This window comes from Ranitomeya variabilis, chromosome 2 (assembly GCF_051348905.1).
Source record: "Ranitomeya variabilis isolate aRanVar5 chromosome 2, aRanVar5.hap1, whole genome shotgun sequence".
Taxonomy (NCBI): domain Eukaryota; kingdom Metazoa; phylum Chordata; class Amphibia; order Anura; family Dendrobatidae; genus Ranitomeya; species Ranitomeya variabilis.
In genome coordinates this window covers 308,335,469-308,353,881 of record NC_135233.1, presented here as the reverse complement: position 1 = coordinate 308,353,881, position 18,413 = coordinate 308,335,469, and the positions used below count along the sequence as shown (strand labels likewise).

The 18,413-nt window shown below is 40.1% G+C and overlaps 1 protein-coding gene across 2 annotated transcripts in view; it reads left to right on the top strand.

The window, feature by feature from the left end:
- Positions 1-18,413, top strand: part of LOC143805674 (neuronal PAS domain-containing protein 2-like) — a 163,513-nt gene that overhangs the window by 79,136 nt on the left and 65,964 nt on the right. For both annotated transcript variants that reach the window (XM_077285214.1, XM_077285213.1), the window contains exons 2-3: positions 15,264-15,317; positions 17,150-17,206. In XM_077285214.1, coding sequence (XP_077141329.1) covers positions 17,175-17,206 — 32 coding nt within the window. In that variant the 5' untranslated portion in view covers positions 15,264-15,317; positions 17,150-17,174. The remainder of the gene's footprint in view (positions 1-15,263; positions 15,318-17,149; positions 17,207-18,413) is intronic.

Below are 18,413 nucleotides of genomic sequence, written 5' to 3'. Positions count from 1 at the left end.
GTTTGTTTTTGCGCTTCGTACCTGAAAAAAATTTTGGTATGTCTTTGAGTTGATTCCCTTCTTAGAGCCCAACATTCCTTTGTTAGGAATCCTCTGGGGATGAGTTTTTTTGGTATTGAAGTTCCTATTAAGGGTACTGCTGACACCCAGACTTTTTCCTACTGTTCGTTTTCCTGTCAGGCCATGTTTAACGAATCCACTTGTGTCCTCCACCTGAGGGAGTAATCTTAAAGTGGTACTGGACTGATTACTTCCATTTGATGTACCCGGGACCTCAATTGATGGTGAAAGTCCCGAATATCTATTCCCTGTAGGAATGTTAACTACTATGGGGGTGCATACTTCAGGAGTTTCAGCTCCACTATTGGTCACATTAAAGGCCTCAATACATGGACCTGGGGTTTCACCCAGAATACACTGATTGCGACCGATTGACATGGGGGTATACTGTGTGGAATTTGAATTCGTGTAAGTTGAAAACACTGCTGATACGTCAAGCGGGGTTTGGGGTGGCGTGCCTTCATATTCATCTAGGACTACGAATTGCGTATCTCTACTCACTTGATCCATAGTTCGTATATTAGATACATTACTGGATCCTATAAGGTTTAGATTTTCTTCCACCACTATCTCATCTCTGGCAAATTTTCTCAATTTCTTATATCTAATTTCTTTTTCTTTCTCTTGTAGTCTGTTAGTAATACTTTCTGCCAGTTCATGGATTTCGTCCAAATGGTCAAACTCCTTTAGTTGCTCAAATAAATTAATAATATTGTTGCTAGTTTTCTGTAAATTAATTCTCCTTTTATCAATAATGAACTGTACAGCCCTTTTAGAAAACTGGAGAAACATGTTGTCCCATTCGTTCTGTATAGAAGGCTCCCCAAAGTCCCCTGCTAACGATTTGTATATCATTAACCCTTTCGGGACTTTATTAGCTGCCATGTACCTCTCTAGAGAGGCTATTTCCCAAAGATCCCTCATTTCACTGCACAAACATTTTTCCAAACTTCTGAGAATGTCTTTGGCTTTAACACATTCAGTATCTGCACACTGATAATGTAAACTCTGGTTTCTTATGAGCTTTAAACGATAATCCCTATCTTTCCATAAACAAGAGATAGCCATACGGACGCTGCCTGAGTGTATAGCACACCCACAAGGCTAAAAACAACAAAGGTACACCGGCGCTGTCCTAAACTCCTGTCCTGTGTGAGCTGCTGGCACCCTGGCAGGTGGGATGTGCAAACCTGTCCAAATAAATAGCTAACCAGAAATACAACAAAGGACTGCCGCGCTCTAACACAGCTATGTGACCAAATAACTAACGTAACTTTGCCCACCTTATCGTGCTGGTGTGCACATGTGTCTGCACAGTCCCGAAGCTGGAGTGGCAACACCAGATCGGTGCGCCCAGAGTTCCTGATGTAACTGCTGCTGCGTCTGGATCTGCAGTTTGGGAGCGTCCTCCCTGAACACCAAGGTGATTCCTGGAGAACCAGCGCGTGCTGAACGGCGGTGTGCCTCGGCCGAAGGCGCCGCCGTGTACGAGCGGGAAGTGCGGGGGGCGTGGTTGAGCGGTGACGTCACCTGTCCGTGGAAAACGGACATGTACAGGGGCCAATGACCGACGCGTTTCGAGGGAGACGTCCCTCTTCCTCAAGGTTGTGGTCCCTGTACTAACGCTAACCCTTTATACCCCCCGCTGTACTCCCTGCTACTGAGCCCCCATTCTATCTAATGGGCTTGCCAGCACCATGCCATCACAATCAAACAAAGTATGCCATATACACCCACCTATGGTGGGATGCACATGACCACTGGACCCTATATTGCACACATAAAAAATTTTTGCCCCCTATTCTCTAATTAAAAATAGAAGTTTATTAATCCCCAAGTAAATGTATAAAAAATACGTATATAAATATATGTTAAATAAGTAAAATATTTTATTCAAATAACTAAAATAACCCCCATGTCCCATAAAATTAATCCTAAAACATCAAACATACAGCTCAAATTAAAAGAGGTTATCAGTGTGCAGTATATAGTTGTATTAAAAAACATACCCCCATGAATGTGAGAGTGATCTCCCACTCAAAATCACATATTGAAATGATGGTACCTAATTCTAAAATATTAAAGGGCAAACAGTTCAATTTCATAATTAAGTCCCTTTGGGGCCAGACTATTAAGTGTAAAAATCCAATTGGATTCAACCCTAGACATACTCTTCAGATAGTCCCCCCCTCTGGGGTTTTTTTGTACAATTTGGATGCCACAAAAAGATGTTCCATTGCACATCCTACCATGTTTTTCTGCATAGTGGCGTGACAGGGGGTGGCCGCCAAACCCCTTGTTGATGTTATCCAAATGTTCTTTAATCCTGTCTTTCAATCTCCTTTTTGTGCGGCCTACATATAGTTTATCACAGGGGCATCTAATTATATAGATGACCCCTGTTGAATGACAGGAAATTTTATCCTTAATGTTGAACATTTCAGTCCTATCAGTATTCCAAAAATTTGTTTGAACCGACTTTTTACATTTTACCCGTGTACAGCAGGAACAAGTGCCACACGTAGTAAATCCCCTCATAGGATTCAGTCCTATTGTACTTGTTGGTTTGGTATAGCCATGAATCATTCCCATCCTGGCTGTTGGAGCTATCATATTTCCAATGTTCTTCGCCCTTCTAAAGACAAATCTTGGTTTATCAGGAATAAGTTCTCCAACAACCTTATCATTCTTTAAAATAGGCCAATGCTTATGAATAATATTAGTAAATCTATTCCGGTTTGCATGGTATTGAGTGATGAATGGTATTTTCCCAATATCATGTGCTAAGCTCAAGAGTTGTGGTTTCATTTTGGTTGCGTGAAGCAAATTCCCTCTTGGGACCGTCCTAACTTCTTGCCTGATCTTTTCCAAGGATGTCTCACAGTACCCTTTTTCCACAAACTGTCTCTTTAAATGGTTGGATTCTTCATCATAATCCCCATCTTTTGTACAATTCCGTCTTATCCGTGTAAACTGGCTTTTTGGAATGTTTGAAAGCCATGACGGAAGGTGGCAACTGTCTGTATGGATGTAGCTATTACAATCCACTTCCTTGTGGTAACATTTGGTGAGTATGGTATTATTTTCTATAAAGATGTTTAAATCCAAAAAATTTACATTTGATGTACTTATAGTGGGCGTAAATTCCAGACCATACATGTTATTATTTAGACCCTGGAGAAAGGTGCTGAGGTCGAACTGTGTCCCTTCCCATATAAACACCACATCGTCTATAAAGCGTCGCCACAAAACTAGGCCTTTCCGTAAATGGCCATTTTGATAAATATAAGACTCCTCCCACTTCCCCACATAAAGATTTGCATAACTGGGGGCAAATTTTGTACCCATGGCGGTACCCCATGTTTGTAAATAAAACTGTTTACAATAAATGAAATAATTGTGTTGGAGAATAAATTTCATACTCTCCACAATATATGCGATCTGATTGGGGTTGTAAGAGTGTAGTTGTTCTAAAAAATATTTGGCTGATGCACAACCCATCTCTAGATTGATGACCGTGTAGAGAGATTTAATATCCAATGTGCCAAGTATGTAATTACTCCCCCAACTAGTATTTTCCAGAACTCGTATTGTATCCCCTGTATCTTTAAGGTAGGCTGGAAGAAGAGTGACACATTTCTGTAGATGTATATCCACGTATTCTGATAAATTAGCTGTCAGGCAATTTATACCTGATACAATAGGTCTTCCTGGAGGGCATGAGGGGTTCTTGTGCAGTTTCGGGATGTGATAAAAAACTGCCACACTTGGTGTTTTATTGTTGATAAATTGAAACTCCTTTTTTAGGAAAGGTGGGCATATTCTTCCTGACGTGAACAATTTGCGTTTTTCATTTTGTTTTTCTTCTCCTCTTCTACCAAGAGCTATATTTCCTTTATCTTCATGTCCATATAGATGTACGAGGGCTCGTTTTTTTGCGGGACAAATTTTACTTTTGAATGACTCCACTCATTAAACCGCATATTGTACTGGAAAATAAGGAAAAAAATCCAAGTGCGATGAAATTGTAAAAAAAACCCCACAATGCTGACTCCGTATTTTATCATTGTTTTTAAGGCTAGGTTCACATTGCGTTAGGGCAATCCATTTAACGGACCTGTTTGTAAGCAGCACTAACGCAATGTAACGGACATGTTAACGCACCCATAGACTTCCATTAGTGTAACGGATCCTAACGCATGTCAAAATCAGCATGCTTTTGCAATGGTCCATTAGTTCGTGACGCTCCTTCCAACGTGGACTACCAAATTTTCGGGTCCAGTACGGGGAACGCACAGTGAACGGAAGAGTTTGTTCTGCCATAGAACTCTATTGCGAACACAAATGACCTAACGCAGCCACATGCATTAACGCGATGGCAAAAATACAAGACAATTTTGGGCTCATTTTTAGAGCATCCGTTTAACAGATTCGTTAAACGGACTACCCTCTCACAATGTGGACCTAGCCTAAGAAGTACATTGTGTGGTATAAAATGACCTTGCAATATGATTCTCCTTCTCAGTGCGATTACCAAACTTGTCTAAGTTTTTTATTTTAATGATGAAAAAAATCTGAAATTTGTAAAAAACAAAACATATTTAGATACTGTCGTCAGTTTCCGAGACCTGTAACATTTTCATTTTTTCGGTTCATAGAGCTGTGTGAGGGCTTATTTTTTCAGGGTGAGAAGACGTTTTTATTGATATAATTTGTGGATAGATATGATATGTTGATTGCTGTTTACTTTACTATTGAGGAAAAAAACACAATTTTGGCATTTTTATTATTTTTCTGTTTATGGTGTTTACCGATCAAGTTAATTCATTTACATATTTTCATAGATTTGGCTTTTCTGGATGTAACAATATTGGTGTATTGATAGGTGTATTTTATTTTTTATTATATTTATTTTTCATGGATGTAAAGAGGGTGAATTGTGCCACAGCCATTAGTTGCCAAGGATAGGTCAGGATCACATAGCATTCATAAGATTTTCTTAGCACAGGAATATTTTTTGAACATATGCAATTTTGGAAATTTCAAGATCTATTAATCAAGATTCGCTTTGCTCTTGGGATAGCCCCCTTTAGGGCAAAAAAAGGGTCACATCACAGTTATTCAGCTATTAGTCATATTTCCTTCACTCCCCAAAAACAAAACAGATTAATCAAAATGGAATGGGCACCTGGGTCTTCAAATTTCCTATTGTACTGTTGTCATTGATTTGATATTTGTCTTCTCGCCAACTGATCTATTACTTTTTAATATCGGAGTTATACACAAATCTATCAGACATTCTAAAAGTTTAGAAAAAAGTTTAGAAAAAAGTAATAATTTTTACATTGATAAAGGAAGACATAGCTACTAAAGCTTCTTCTCCCTATTGGCCTAGAAATGACAAGACACTTGTATGTTGGAATAACAGGTTCATGTGAACCATTCTGGCACAACTATAATTTCCAACCTTTGTCACATTTGTTCTCCTTACATGACTTTAGAATTATCCCTACTATTAAACAGTGTCTGTGCGTGTATAACTGTGGTGACACTGCTCTTTTAGCCCCACATAGAAATGTCACCATGGAAAAGTAATTTTCTTAAGAGCTACGGTATATTCTTTCACCTTTTACAAAGAAAGAAAAGGGACAAAAGCCTACTGCAATTTTCTGATTTCTTTTCATTTGTGAAGCTTTGACCTTAGTTTAGTTGTAAAGTACATGTTGACACATCACCAATCGCGCAATGCTTATAATTAGATGTTCTGCTTTTGTGGAAAGATTGGCGCTCATATCCCGGTCTGAAAGGGTATAGACAACTGTCCAGGAGGCCATACAATTTAGAGAGTTGAAGCCCACTAGTGACTATTATTCCTTCCTACCCCTTACATACATATGCACACCAACAAAGCTGAGCATTCATGTGTTCTCAGTAGGATTTTGGAAATAGGCTGCTGCCAGACACCTCTGGCGGTGGCTTATCTCCTCTGAGAATGAAGAGTTACTTTTTTTCCACCATCTGCACTTTCAGAAACTACCATGTGCTTACACTCTGGTTTCCGTAACCTATGCTCATTCATAGACTGGCCATACTTGCCCTATTCACAAGGACATCAGTTTCGGCTGTTACATCCACTATCAATATTTTAGCATTTATTCAAATAATAAATGTTCAAAAGAATGGTGTGATAAAGCACTGACAATTGCATTAAATTGGTTCTTCGGTCACCAGTTATTGGTGACCTACCTATGAGATAGGTCTTTGACATTAGATTAGTGGAGGTGCCACTACCGATCTGTTATAAGCTTTGGTGCTGTCATTATATTTATATTATATATATATATATTATATAATATTTATTATATATACTATACTATACTAGTATAATGACTATGGGGAGTGTATTATACTATATGGAGGACTATGTGGGCCCATTATACTGTATAGAGCGTAATCTGGGTCTCATTATACTGTATAGAGGACTATGTGAGGCTGTTATACTGTATGGAAGGCAATGCAAGGCCCATTATACTGTATGGAAAGATAAGATACCCCCTCAGTGTATTACTTCACATGCATGGTATAATGGCCCATTTGTACCCCACATTTCCCCGGCAAAATATGGAGACACCAATACAATATGATGCCCAAACTTTGATCTCCTCAGAGCCCTCCATACTGTATAATGGCCCCACATCACCTTGGTTTCAATTCTTGACTTCAAGATATACAGTTAAAGTAATATTAACTTGGCCAGACCGTTGACTGTGATGTAACAATCTGTAGCGTGCTCCTGAAAGGGAAATCTCAGAGAACTAACATTTCCCTAGCTATACACATTAGATAAAACTTACCCGATAGATGTCAATGAATGAATGGGATCAGTCATATTATTTGTTCTATATTCCTGCAGGAGTTATTTGACTGAAGGCTAGATGAGATGTATGGACACAACAGTTTTTCTCTTTGGATTTCCAGATGTGTCATTTTGCCAGAAAGCTAAATTGCTTATTTGAAGTTTTGGCATTATAGAATGGTAGAATAACATTATTTGGAATTGTTGTTTTGACAAAAAAATATTGCAAATCTTGAACATCTCATAGGTAGATGGAATTATGATCTGTTTGGATTTGATTTAACACAATTCCATCATGACCCTGTGAGGACCAAAAGCCATAGTGCTAGTGGCAGGGAACACCTTAAGAATAAGAGTAATAATTATTTATATATATATATAGATAGATACATAGATAGATAGATAGATAGATAGATAGATAGATAGATAGATTGCTCAATAAAATAAAGGGAAGACTAAGATACCACATCATAGATATCTCTAAATGAAATATTCCAGTTGCAAATTTGTATTCATTGCATAGTGGAATGTGTTCAGAACAATACAACATAACAATTATCAATGTAAATCTAAATTAATATCCCATGGAGGTCTGGATTTGGAATGATACTCAAAATCAAAGTGGAAAATCAAATTACAAGCTGATCCAACTTCAGTGGAAATGCCTCATGACAAGGAAAAGATGCTCAGTATTGTGTGTGGCCTCCACGGGTCTGTATGACCTCCCTACTGTACAACGCCTGGGCATGCTCCTGATGAGGCGGCTTTTGGTCTGAGGGATCTCCTCCCAGACCTGGACTAAAGCATCCGCCAACTCCTGGACAGTCTGTGGTGCAACGTGACGGTGGATGGAGCAAGACATGATGTCCCAGATGTGCTCATTTGGATTCAGATCTGGTGAACCGGCGGACCAGTCCATAGTTTCAATGCCTTCATCTTGCAGGAACTGCTGACACACTACAGCCACATGAGGTCTGGCATTGGCTTGCATTAGGAGGAACCTAGGGCCAACCGCACCAGCATATGGTCTCACAAGGGGTCTGAGGATCTTATCTCTGTACCTAATGGCAGTTAGCCTACCTCTGGCGAGCACATGGAGGGCTGTGCCGCCCTCCAAAGAAATACCACCTCACACCATTACTGACCCACTGCCAAACTGGTCATGCTGAAGGATGTTGCAGGCAGCAGATCGCTCTCCGCGGCATCTCCAGACTCTGTCACATGTGCTCAGTGTGAACCTGCTTTCATCTGTGAAGAGCACGCCAGTGGTGAATTTGCCAATCCTGGTGTTCTGTTGCAAATGCCATGCGTCCTGCACGGTGTTGGGCTGTGATCACAACCCCCATCTGTGAATGTCGGTCACTCAGACCATCCTCATGGAGTCGGTTTCTAACCGTTTGTGCAGACACATGCACATTTGTGGCCTGCTGGAGGTCATTTTGCAGGACTCTGACAGTGCTCCTCCTGTTCCTCCTTGCACAAAGGTGGAGGTAGCGGTCCTGCTGCTGGGTTGTTGCCCTTCTACAGCCCGCTCCACATCTCCTGGTGTACTGGCCTGTCTCCTGGTAGCGCCTGCAGCCTCTGGACACTATGTTGACAGACACAGCAAACCTTGCCACAGCTCTCATTGATGTGCCATCCTGGATGAGCTGCACTACCTGAGCCACTTGTGTGGGTTGTAGAGTCCGTCTCATGCTAACACGAGTGTGAAAGCACAACCAACATTCAAAAGTGACCAAAACATCAGCCAGAAAGCATTGCTACTGAGATGTGGTCTGTGGTCCCCACCTGCAGAACCACTTCTTTATTGAGGGTGTCTTGATAATTGCCAATAATTTCCATCTGTTGTCTATTCCATTTGCACAACAGCATGTGAAATTGATTGTCAGACAGTGTTGATTCCTAAGTGAACAGTTTGATTTCAGAGAAGATTGATTTACTTGGAGTTATATTCTGTTGTTTAAGTGTTCTCTTTATTTTTTTGAGCAGTATATATATATATATATATATATATATATATATATATATATATATATATATACACTTATTGGGTTGTTCTTATTGGATTGTGCACATTGCATATTTAGACAGAAGGTGGCTAATCCACAAAGGAGCACATGGAAACAAGAGGAGTAAAGAAACGAAGCAGAATATGTGTTAAACCTCAGATTCCCTTGGTATTCTCTGAAGAATCTCCGTCACATAGTCACCTGGAAGGGCTTACCACCAGTCGTAAGGGAGTTTACAGAGGTGCTGAGCACTTGTAGGCTACTTTGACTTCATTCTTTGGTCCAACTTATCCCAAACAACCCCAATTGGGTTACCGTCGGGTGTGTAGGCCATGTAATCTGATGCAGCACGCCATCCCTCACCATCTTGGTCAAATAGCCCTTATATAGCCTGGAGTTGTGTTTTGGATCATTGTCCTGTTGCATCACAACTGATGATCCCACTAAGTGCAAACTTAATGAATTAGTACGTTGTTGTAGAATGTGGTGGTAGTCATGGTGGGTAATTAAATAATGGTGCCTTGAATTTTGCATAAATTACCAACTGTGTCACCAGTAAAGCACCCCCAAAACACCTTACACACCATGCCTCCTGGTGGGCACCATGCATGTAGAAAACATCTGCCAACCTTTTCTACATCTCACAAAGACACATCAATTGGTATCAAAATTCTCAAATTTTGACTCACCAAACCACAGTACAGATTTCCACAGATCTATTATCCATTCCTCATGTTGCTTTGCCCAAACAAATGATTGTCTTCTTGTTTGCATTCCTCAGTAGTAGTTTCTTTGCAGCAATTTAACCATAAAGGTCAGCTTCTTATGGTCTCCGCTGAACAATTTATGTGGAGCTGTGTCTGCTACATCTGTGCATCATTTATATGTGCTGTTATTGGAGGTGCTGTTAATTTACAGTTTCTAAGGCAGGTAACCCTGATGAACCTATCTTCTGCAGCAGAGGTAATCCTAGATCTTCCTTTCCTGAGAGACAGTTTAAGAATACCTTCAAGGTTCTAGCAAGTATTGCCTGACCTTATTGTTTTAAAGTAACATTGGACTGACTTTTTGACTACATAGTTGAGTGCTTTTTGCCATATTCTGGCTCTGAATAGTAGTGTATTAGGGCACAGCACTGAATGGGACTGTGTACCAACCCTGTTCCTGGAAAACACATGATGATCGCTTCTCAGCATTTTAGCTAAGATCAAGTGTAGCAAACACTTTCTTATTCCACAAATGAACTCTTGACAATATATCCCTGTTCATTGGAGCCATTCCTGTTGACTACCTGAGGAAGCTGTTTTTAAGACTGTCAAGTGTGTATAAAGTATAAGGGGGAACTTTGAAGAATCTAAGGTTTACAACATATTCTGGTTTGGTTCATAGCTGTTTTTGAACTTGCTTCCATGAATGTCCTTTCATGGTTTTCCTGTCTTCAGTTTGAATCTACAATTTTAAGAACAAGGAAAACCATTGCAGGTATAGGTGTGTCCAAAATTTCAACGAGTAATGTCTATCTTCATATATATACATATTCATACATACAAACTTCACATGATTTAATGAGATAGTAATTATTTATTTACTTACAGATTATGTATGCTGTTTTCCTTAGGGTGTCATTATAGTTGGGTGTACGCTAGGCATTTTTGTGAAATATTTATAATTATCCCTGACAAGCTGTGTAGGTTTTGTTTCCATATCAGGATGAGTAAGACTCTGGAAAGCATTTATAATCTCTGTTTTATAACTTGATTTTGCTCGAAAACGAACTTAGTACTGAAATACAATGTCATATAAAGAAAAACGGCCACCAGGGAACAGCAGGTATCACTCAAAACATAATTAAAAGATTGAATAAAGGGATTTAAAAAAAATTGAAAGTGGATAATTAATTAAAGCCTGTAAATTATACGAACAGTCATTAATTAGACTACAGGAGTGGCGCCTTTCAGTTGAGAAGGGCTCTCTTCAGTTCTTTCTTACTATAGGTACCTGTGAGCTGCCTATAAATAGATCCATCGAGATCATATATCATTTGGATGTCGCTAATGAGACTTTTATATGAATGATCTTAATTTAATTGATAACTAAGACTTGCAGCGGAGAGACAGTCCTTGGGGTATTTTTAGGATCTAACTGGTAAATCAAATATGTTTTTTTCACTTCCTACAACGCATTTATACATAAGATGAAAAAGCAGAAATTAAAACGGCCTTGTTATCCACGGCAGCCACTATTGTAGTCTGACGGTCAGTACATTATAAACTGACTTTATTATAGCTATTTCAATAGGCACTAATGAGAACACGGTTTTTAATGACGTTTACTGATACATATGAAAGATCAAATTGGGCTATTAAGTAAACCTTTTGGAGAATGTAGTATTGGAAATGTCCGGTACTAATCAAAATTTAGGAGTACAAACAAGTAGACCTGACATGGTTTAATGCATATGAGTCATTACAGAAAACTTTTCAGAATATGTTGCAATGTGTGTGTGCATGAGAAATAAAACTATTTTTGCCATTTTTGACTTGTATACTGCCTTTTCACCACTTTTCCCCCTCTGCAGTAACAATCTCTAATTTTAGTTGTCTTGAGCTGCTGGGAGGAGACTAGCCATTAAGATGTCTTCTAGACAGAGAGTCTAAATAGAAAACTTTTCAGAATATGTTACAATGTGTGTGTACATGAGAAATAAAACTATTTTGCCCATTTTTGACTTGTATACTGCCTTTACGATACGATACGATACACTTTATTGATCCCGGGGGGAAATTACAGTATTACAGCAGCAATACAAACAGCAGTAGATAAAATATTTGGACACAAATCTTGCACAGGTATACCAACATTACATAACAAATAAATGTGGTTGGTTCAGGTATATAAATCACTGTTAATTGACATTAGTACACCTGCAATCAGTCATTGTTGTCTACCACCCTTAGGAAATTATTATACATCCCCATAACAGTAGGTACAGACGATTTCCTGAATTTCTCCTTCTTGCACCTTAGTAGGATTAGGCGGCTGCTGAATGTGCGCTTCTGCTTCAAGAACAGCTCGTATAGTGAATGTGTATGATTGATCATTATAGCGCTACACTTCTTCTGAATCCTATCCTCCAATACCTCCTCAAAAGAGTCCAGATGGAGGCCAACAGCCGCGCTTGCCTTCTTGATAAGTTTGTTGAGCCTATTAGCGTCAACTACTCGCGCACTACTTCCCCAGCAAATGATAGCAAAAAAGATGGCGCTTGCCACAACGGACTGGTAGAATATTTCCAGCATTTTACTGCACACATTGAATGATCTGAGGTTCCGAAGGAAGTAGAGTCTGCTCATTCCCTTCTTGTAAACCTTTTCTGTATGACATCTCCAATCGAGTTTCCTGTCAAGGTGAACCCCCAAATATTTGTAGCTCTCAACAATCTCAACCTCCTGGCCAGCAATATTGTCACCACTCTTCCCCCTCTGCAGTAACGATCTCTAATTTTAGTTGTCTCTGAGCTGCTGGGATGTCTTCTAGAGATGTCTTCTAGACAGAGCTCTAAAGGGTAAAGTTTCTCCTTGTAGAGAATCCCAAGTCGGCATAAGGAGACTTCTAGGTCATGCAATGTTCCTCTGGCAATATAAGAATGCAAATAGTCTTTTCAGAGAAGAAGAGGACTAGAATTCTAGTGCCACCTATTAGAAGTGGCAATCGTAAAAGTCAATATTGATCCTTAAAAGGATTTTATTTGCCGACAGTTGTTATGGTGTGTGGGCCTCTCATCAGTGCAAAGCAAGAGAACTGATTTGACTGGGTGAGAGGCCGCTGATAGGGGATCATATAGTTAATGATTCTTGTTGTGGAGAGCAACAAGTTGGATTAAGTAAACTTATAGGCCGTGCAATGATTCTCTGGGAATTTAAGTATATAAATTGCCTCTCTAAATAGACTCTCTAAGGGCCTTGACATACCCTGAAACACATCTGAGTTTCTGATTTTACTTCTTATGCTAAGAAGTTTTCAGTTAAATAACACTTACATCACTCTATGTAATGCATAACTGTACACATATATTCATATTTGTAGGTCACGGCACTTACAAGTAGGCTTCTACACTTTGGGGCCACAGCAACATGTCACAGCAATTATGACAGTAATGTCAGAACTGCAGCTTCGTAAAGCAGAGACAGTCCAGAGACAGAGACAGTGTGACTACAGGCTTGCTTTAGCCTGAGATTATTCTGATGGAGTAGGCTACTTCTTGATGGTAAAAAGGATGAGGACTGGAAGATGAAGGGTATTTTACTTGGCAAATGCACAGATTTAAAAGATCACAATTGAGAAAGGCTTTGAATATTTTGTTGCTTAGAGTTTCTCAATTAGAATTGGACAAGGTTGGACAATTTCCAGAGAAGCTTCAACCGGTAGAGTCAAATGGTCACAAGATGTCATCAATGGTCGAACAATACAAATACTCCAATTATTTTGACAAAAAAAGTCAAATATGTAAAAGCATTATTGTTCTTTTCTATGGTTCTGTTTTCACTGGTGTTCTTACATTCTGTTGCTTTATGAACAACAGAGCCATCTCTAGGGGCAGCATGTTGGCTGGGTGGTAAGCGCTGATTTACAGCGTTAGGGTCCGGGATTGAAATCCTACCAAGGACAACATCTCCAAGGAGTTTGTATGTTCTCCCCGTGTTTGCGTGGGTTTCCTCCGGGTTCTCATGTTTCCTCCCACACTACAGAGACATACTGATAGGGAATGTAGATTGTGAGCCCCAATGGGGACAGTGATGATGATGTCTGTAAGGGTAAATCATGGCGCTATGTAAGGAAAGCAGCATAATAATAGTAATAATCTCTGCAAGGGCTGGACTGGCCATCTGGCAATTCTGGCAAATACCAGAAGGGCCTTTGTGGTCATGGGCTGCCTTGTCTGCTACGTTGCTAACAGAGTCAGTGTTCTCAATACACCCATACTGTTAAGAGTTGTGACGGAGCACAAAGTTGCTGACTCCGTCACTTACCCCAGCAGGCCATGGGTATCATTAGAAGTATTGATAAATCTTCCTTTCCTCCATCCAGGGTAATATTAGTAATATATCCCATCTGGTTCTTGGGGATGGGGATAGCATGGGCCTGTGTGATTTCAAATGCCAGGGCTGAATTTCAGCCCAAGTCCGAACCTGATCTCTGCCATCAAATGTACCGTAACCTTTACAGAAACCTGATGGGCATATTATAAGGCAATGGGTTCTGTTAGGATAAAATAATGTAGATATGTCATAGTTCTCTAACCCTTTGGCACAGAAAAAAAAACAAATAACTTAAATAATTGATGATCAATAACTTGATGTGATCAGTGGTTCTTCATATGAGAAAAAGTAAGGTAAATGTAAATAAGAAATTGGGTCTCTCTATCCCCCTTGGTGTTGGTGGTAATTTCTTGGATGCAGTTGGGCACTCGATTTGATTTGTACTCTGCTGATGAGCGGGTGCCATGGAAGGATTATTAGGTTTAGAAGATTTTTGGTGTCCTTGGATCAGGACAATGCTCCTAGTGATGTGTCAATAATTGGAGTGCTTGCTGGAGTTTTGCTGGAGTTTTGCTGGAGTTTTGATAATATCACTCATATCTGCTGCAGAAATATCAGTTATCTGAATTTTAATCTCTGTATAGCCCCCAACCCCTACACACACTCACACTACTGATTAGCAGCTTTCTGTGTACACTGTGCATAGGCAGTAAGCTGCCAATCACTTGTGGGAACGTGGGTATTCAGAGATCATGAATATGGAGAACTACATGGCAGCAGGATTACTAGTCCACTAGTGATAACCTCCTGCTGATAAAACTCTGATTTTACAAAACCTACAGCCAGCAGCCCAGTAAGGGACACAAGACTGAGATCAGTATCTCTGTTCCCACATCATTCTGGTCTTAGATTGGATGACAAAACCCTGGTGACAGATTCCTTTTAATACAATGGATGATACAAGTGTTTTTGACTTCAAGAGACCCTTACCAAGGTGATAACTAAATCAGGGCTGTTCATTTGTAATCTTCCAGAATGTAATTTGATGATGTTGTCTATAATTTAATATCAATGTAAGTTGTATTGATTTAAATGAGTTTAAATTAATAAAAGGCAGCTTTTCTGGAGTTAATAAAAGTGCACGCAAAATGTGGGGGAATCAGATACATATATCTTGAGTACTGTGTTTCCATTATATAATGTCACTGTGTTGTACAATCTTCACATATCAGGTTTATTACACAACGTGCAATAATATAAAAGAATGTAATTAATTAATATTAATCTCATTTTCTCCAGTTTACAAGAAGAAGCAGAATACGTTGCGTCCAGTCTCACAAAGAACACTGATGTGTAAGTAGCACAGCGTGAACCTGCTTTTAAGAAGCCACGTGTCAATTAAAAGGCTCTCAATGATCATTTGCACACAGACATGGCGTATTCGGAGAAAACAAAACATCTTGGCTCAGGATGTAACTTGTTTTATATGTCCTAAATGTGTCCTCAGTGACTACGGTCACACGGTAGTCACCGCGCTCGATGTGGGCAATGTATTCACAGCACATAAGAAGCCTGGGAGACAGGGAGATTCACTTACTGAAGTTTATCCACTTATGTTATAGAATGATGGTTCTCCATCAAACAGAAGAGTCATGGCTGACAGTCTGGTTGTCAGGGATAAACTGACATAGGACGCATCATCCACATGAAGCAGGGAAGGAGGATGGAAATTTTAGAAAGAGATTGTAGGAAAATTGTGGGTATATTAAAAAATATTTTTAATACTATGCAGAGGAGAATGCTGAAAAAGAGGCCTTAAAGGTGCTGGCAGTACTTTGTATTGGGAAAACTTGGTGACAGGTTCCCTTTAAAAACCAGTGTGTCTTTTACTGCTAGATTAGGGCTCATGCATATTGTCATTCTGTGGCTTGCATATGGCTTACTATGCTAGATTTCTCATGACTAGCACATCAGATCTGTACAGAAAAAGTTATCATTTGCATTGGTGGACATGCCGATACACAACCATATCACTACTCCCATATGTTAACGTTTTCCCTTCAACTCTGAAATGTTAAGACCTTTTCAGGGAAAAAATAGACAAACTACAGTATGTTCCCTTCCGTTAGCTTCTCTTCTCCCAGCGTGGCTTGATTAATGGATCACATTTACTGGTGGAATGTGACAGGTATAAGAAGGAGTGCTATGTAGTGAGTTATTAGAGGCAAGGAGCCCAAATACTGTTCTTCAACGGGTTGTTTCATTTTCTGAAATGGGTAAAACTGCAAATTGCTAGTAAAAATAAGCGACTTTGCATTTTAGGTTTTATTCAAAATCATCTTTGTTTTTAGAGAGATTTCTAATTGTGTTGTATGCTGATCATTGGCTAGGTGACCAGCCACCTCTGCAGTGCATCAGCAGTGGTCGGTCTCCTAGGTATGGAGAGTGTGCTTGCAAGCTCTTTGCTATGCTTTTTGCAAGCGCTGCTCTAAAGCCAGCTAGTTTCCTTCATCTGGCCATCACTGTGCTCCTCCGATGCTGCAGAGAGGCAGAGCCGTGCCGCTGCATCAAGCTATCAAACTTAATAATCAGGAATACACCACCCCCAGCAAGTAGGAAGGCTGGAGGCAGAGGAACTATGCACTCCTGAAGATAGATGTGACGGCCCCTTTAAGCAAAGGACCCCTGTGATCTGTGAAAAGTCAAAAAGTGGAGCCATGCTATAATTGATCTATCTGCTTATTGCTGATTCCTGTCCATTCAAAGTTTTGCAGTAAAAGAAAAAATGCGTTTAGAATATTTACATTCTCCTGTTCATCACCCATCAATGACATAGAACGTCAGCACAAATCCAGGCGGAGAGCAGGACTCCTCTAGTAAAATGACTGAGCAGCCAACACACGAGTCCCAAGTGGTCATGTCTCTGAACATGGCAGTAAGTCCTATCACTATAGTGGAGCTCGTGGGCCGTGTAATATGACTGTTCTGCAGGAGCAGATGTTTCGATGATACCCTATTACTCAGCAGCGATTTCCCAGAGTCTGTCCGCAGGGAATAGACACAGCTGCGTTAGTAACGTCAATGTTTATTTACACATTAGCTGCAAATTTATATAGATTTTTGTTTAAAGTCTTAAACTGAATTTTCAATAATTGCATTTACCGGTGTCTCATTTTCTTCTTCAGAATCCCGTGTTGTCTAAACGAGCTGATGGATGAAGATGAGAAAGACAGAGCAAAGAGGTTTGTGAGCCAATAGGAAGCTTTTATTTATATTATACTCGTACAATAAATCAATCTGTGTAGCAAGGCGAAATAGTATGCTAATGAAGAAACATTTACATATATTCTACAAAGGGTAGCCATTTTATAAATCGGCTATTACAGACGGCTAGATGGACACGGCACAGAGACGTTATTTTTCCTAGGTCATTTCAAGGTTCTGCCGATCATATAGTGTGCCCCTAATGTTTACAGGTAGATGTGATGAGATAGAAAAAATACAATATGGTCAACAGCAAAGCTGGAAAAATATGTCTCCAAAGACTGGGTCCCACACGTATTATGTGCACAAAACAGCATCTTAATGAATTGGGGCCTTAGTGTCTTTTTCTTCTGATGACCCCAATCAGACAGCCAACTGATTCCACGTACATGCCTCATTTCCCATTTGGTGGCACTACAGAAAAAAGGGCAGCTTAATTAGATAAATGCGCCCACTAATGACCTTTTATCAGCTCCGATGGTAGGCGGCTGTAGACGGTCTACAGTGCGTCATGGCCGCTGCCAGGTACTGCCGATCCGCTGTTATTGTGGAGAATATGATCTGATCTGCAATACACAACAGCAGCCCCTAAACATTGCACAGAGCTGCTGCTTGGGGCGATGAGAGCTGATCAGTGGGGTTGCTGGGTGCAGAACTACTACTGATATTGATAACATATCTGAAGCATATATACAAGTAGTGGATGATCGCTTTAAACTCTCTCCAACATAGGATATACTGGTATGTCCGATATCTGGAGTGGGCTCAGTGGCTGAGCCCACTCCATACATGGTGGGTGGGAGATGTTATGTAGCCAGCAAATGCCTCTTTTCAAGCTGGCTCTGATCACTGCTATAACCACTTAAAGAGGGTTTCCTCTACTAATTTCACCTCTTTCATATGTCCTAGCACTTCCTAACTACCAGTTTCCTAATATACTTCTATTATCTGCTCTTCTCAAGGAAAGCTCAACGCTATGTGGGTAATCAAGCCATCTGTTGTGATTCTGGCTCTACTGCTTCCGGTCTGGAGACCGAAATCGGACGAACTGAGCAACGCACATCACTGGTCGGGGAGGGGCAACATCTCTGTGAGTGACAGCCGTCTGAGCACACATGCTCAGATAAGGCTTCACTCTCAGCAGTCTGAGCACACATGCTCAGATCAGGCTTCACTCTTCTCCGT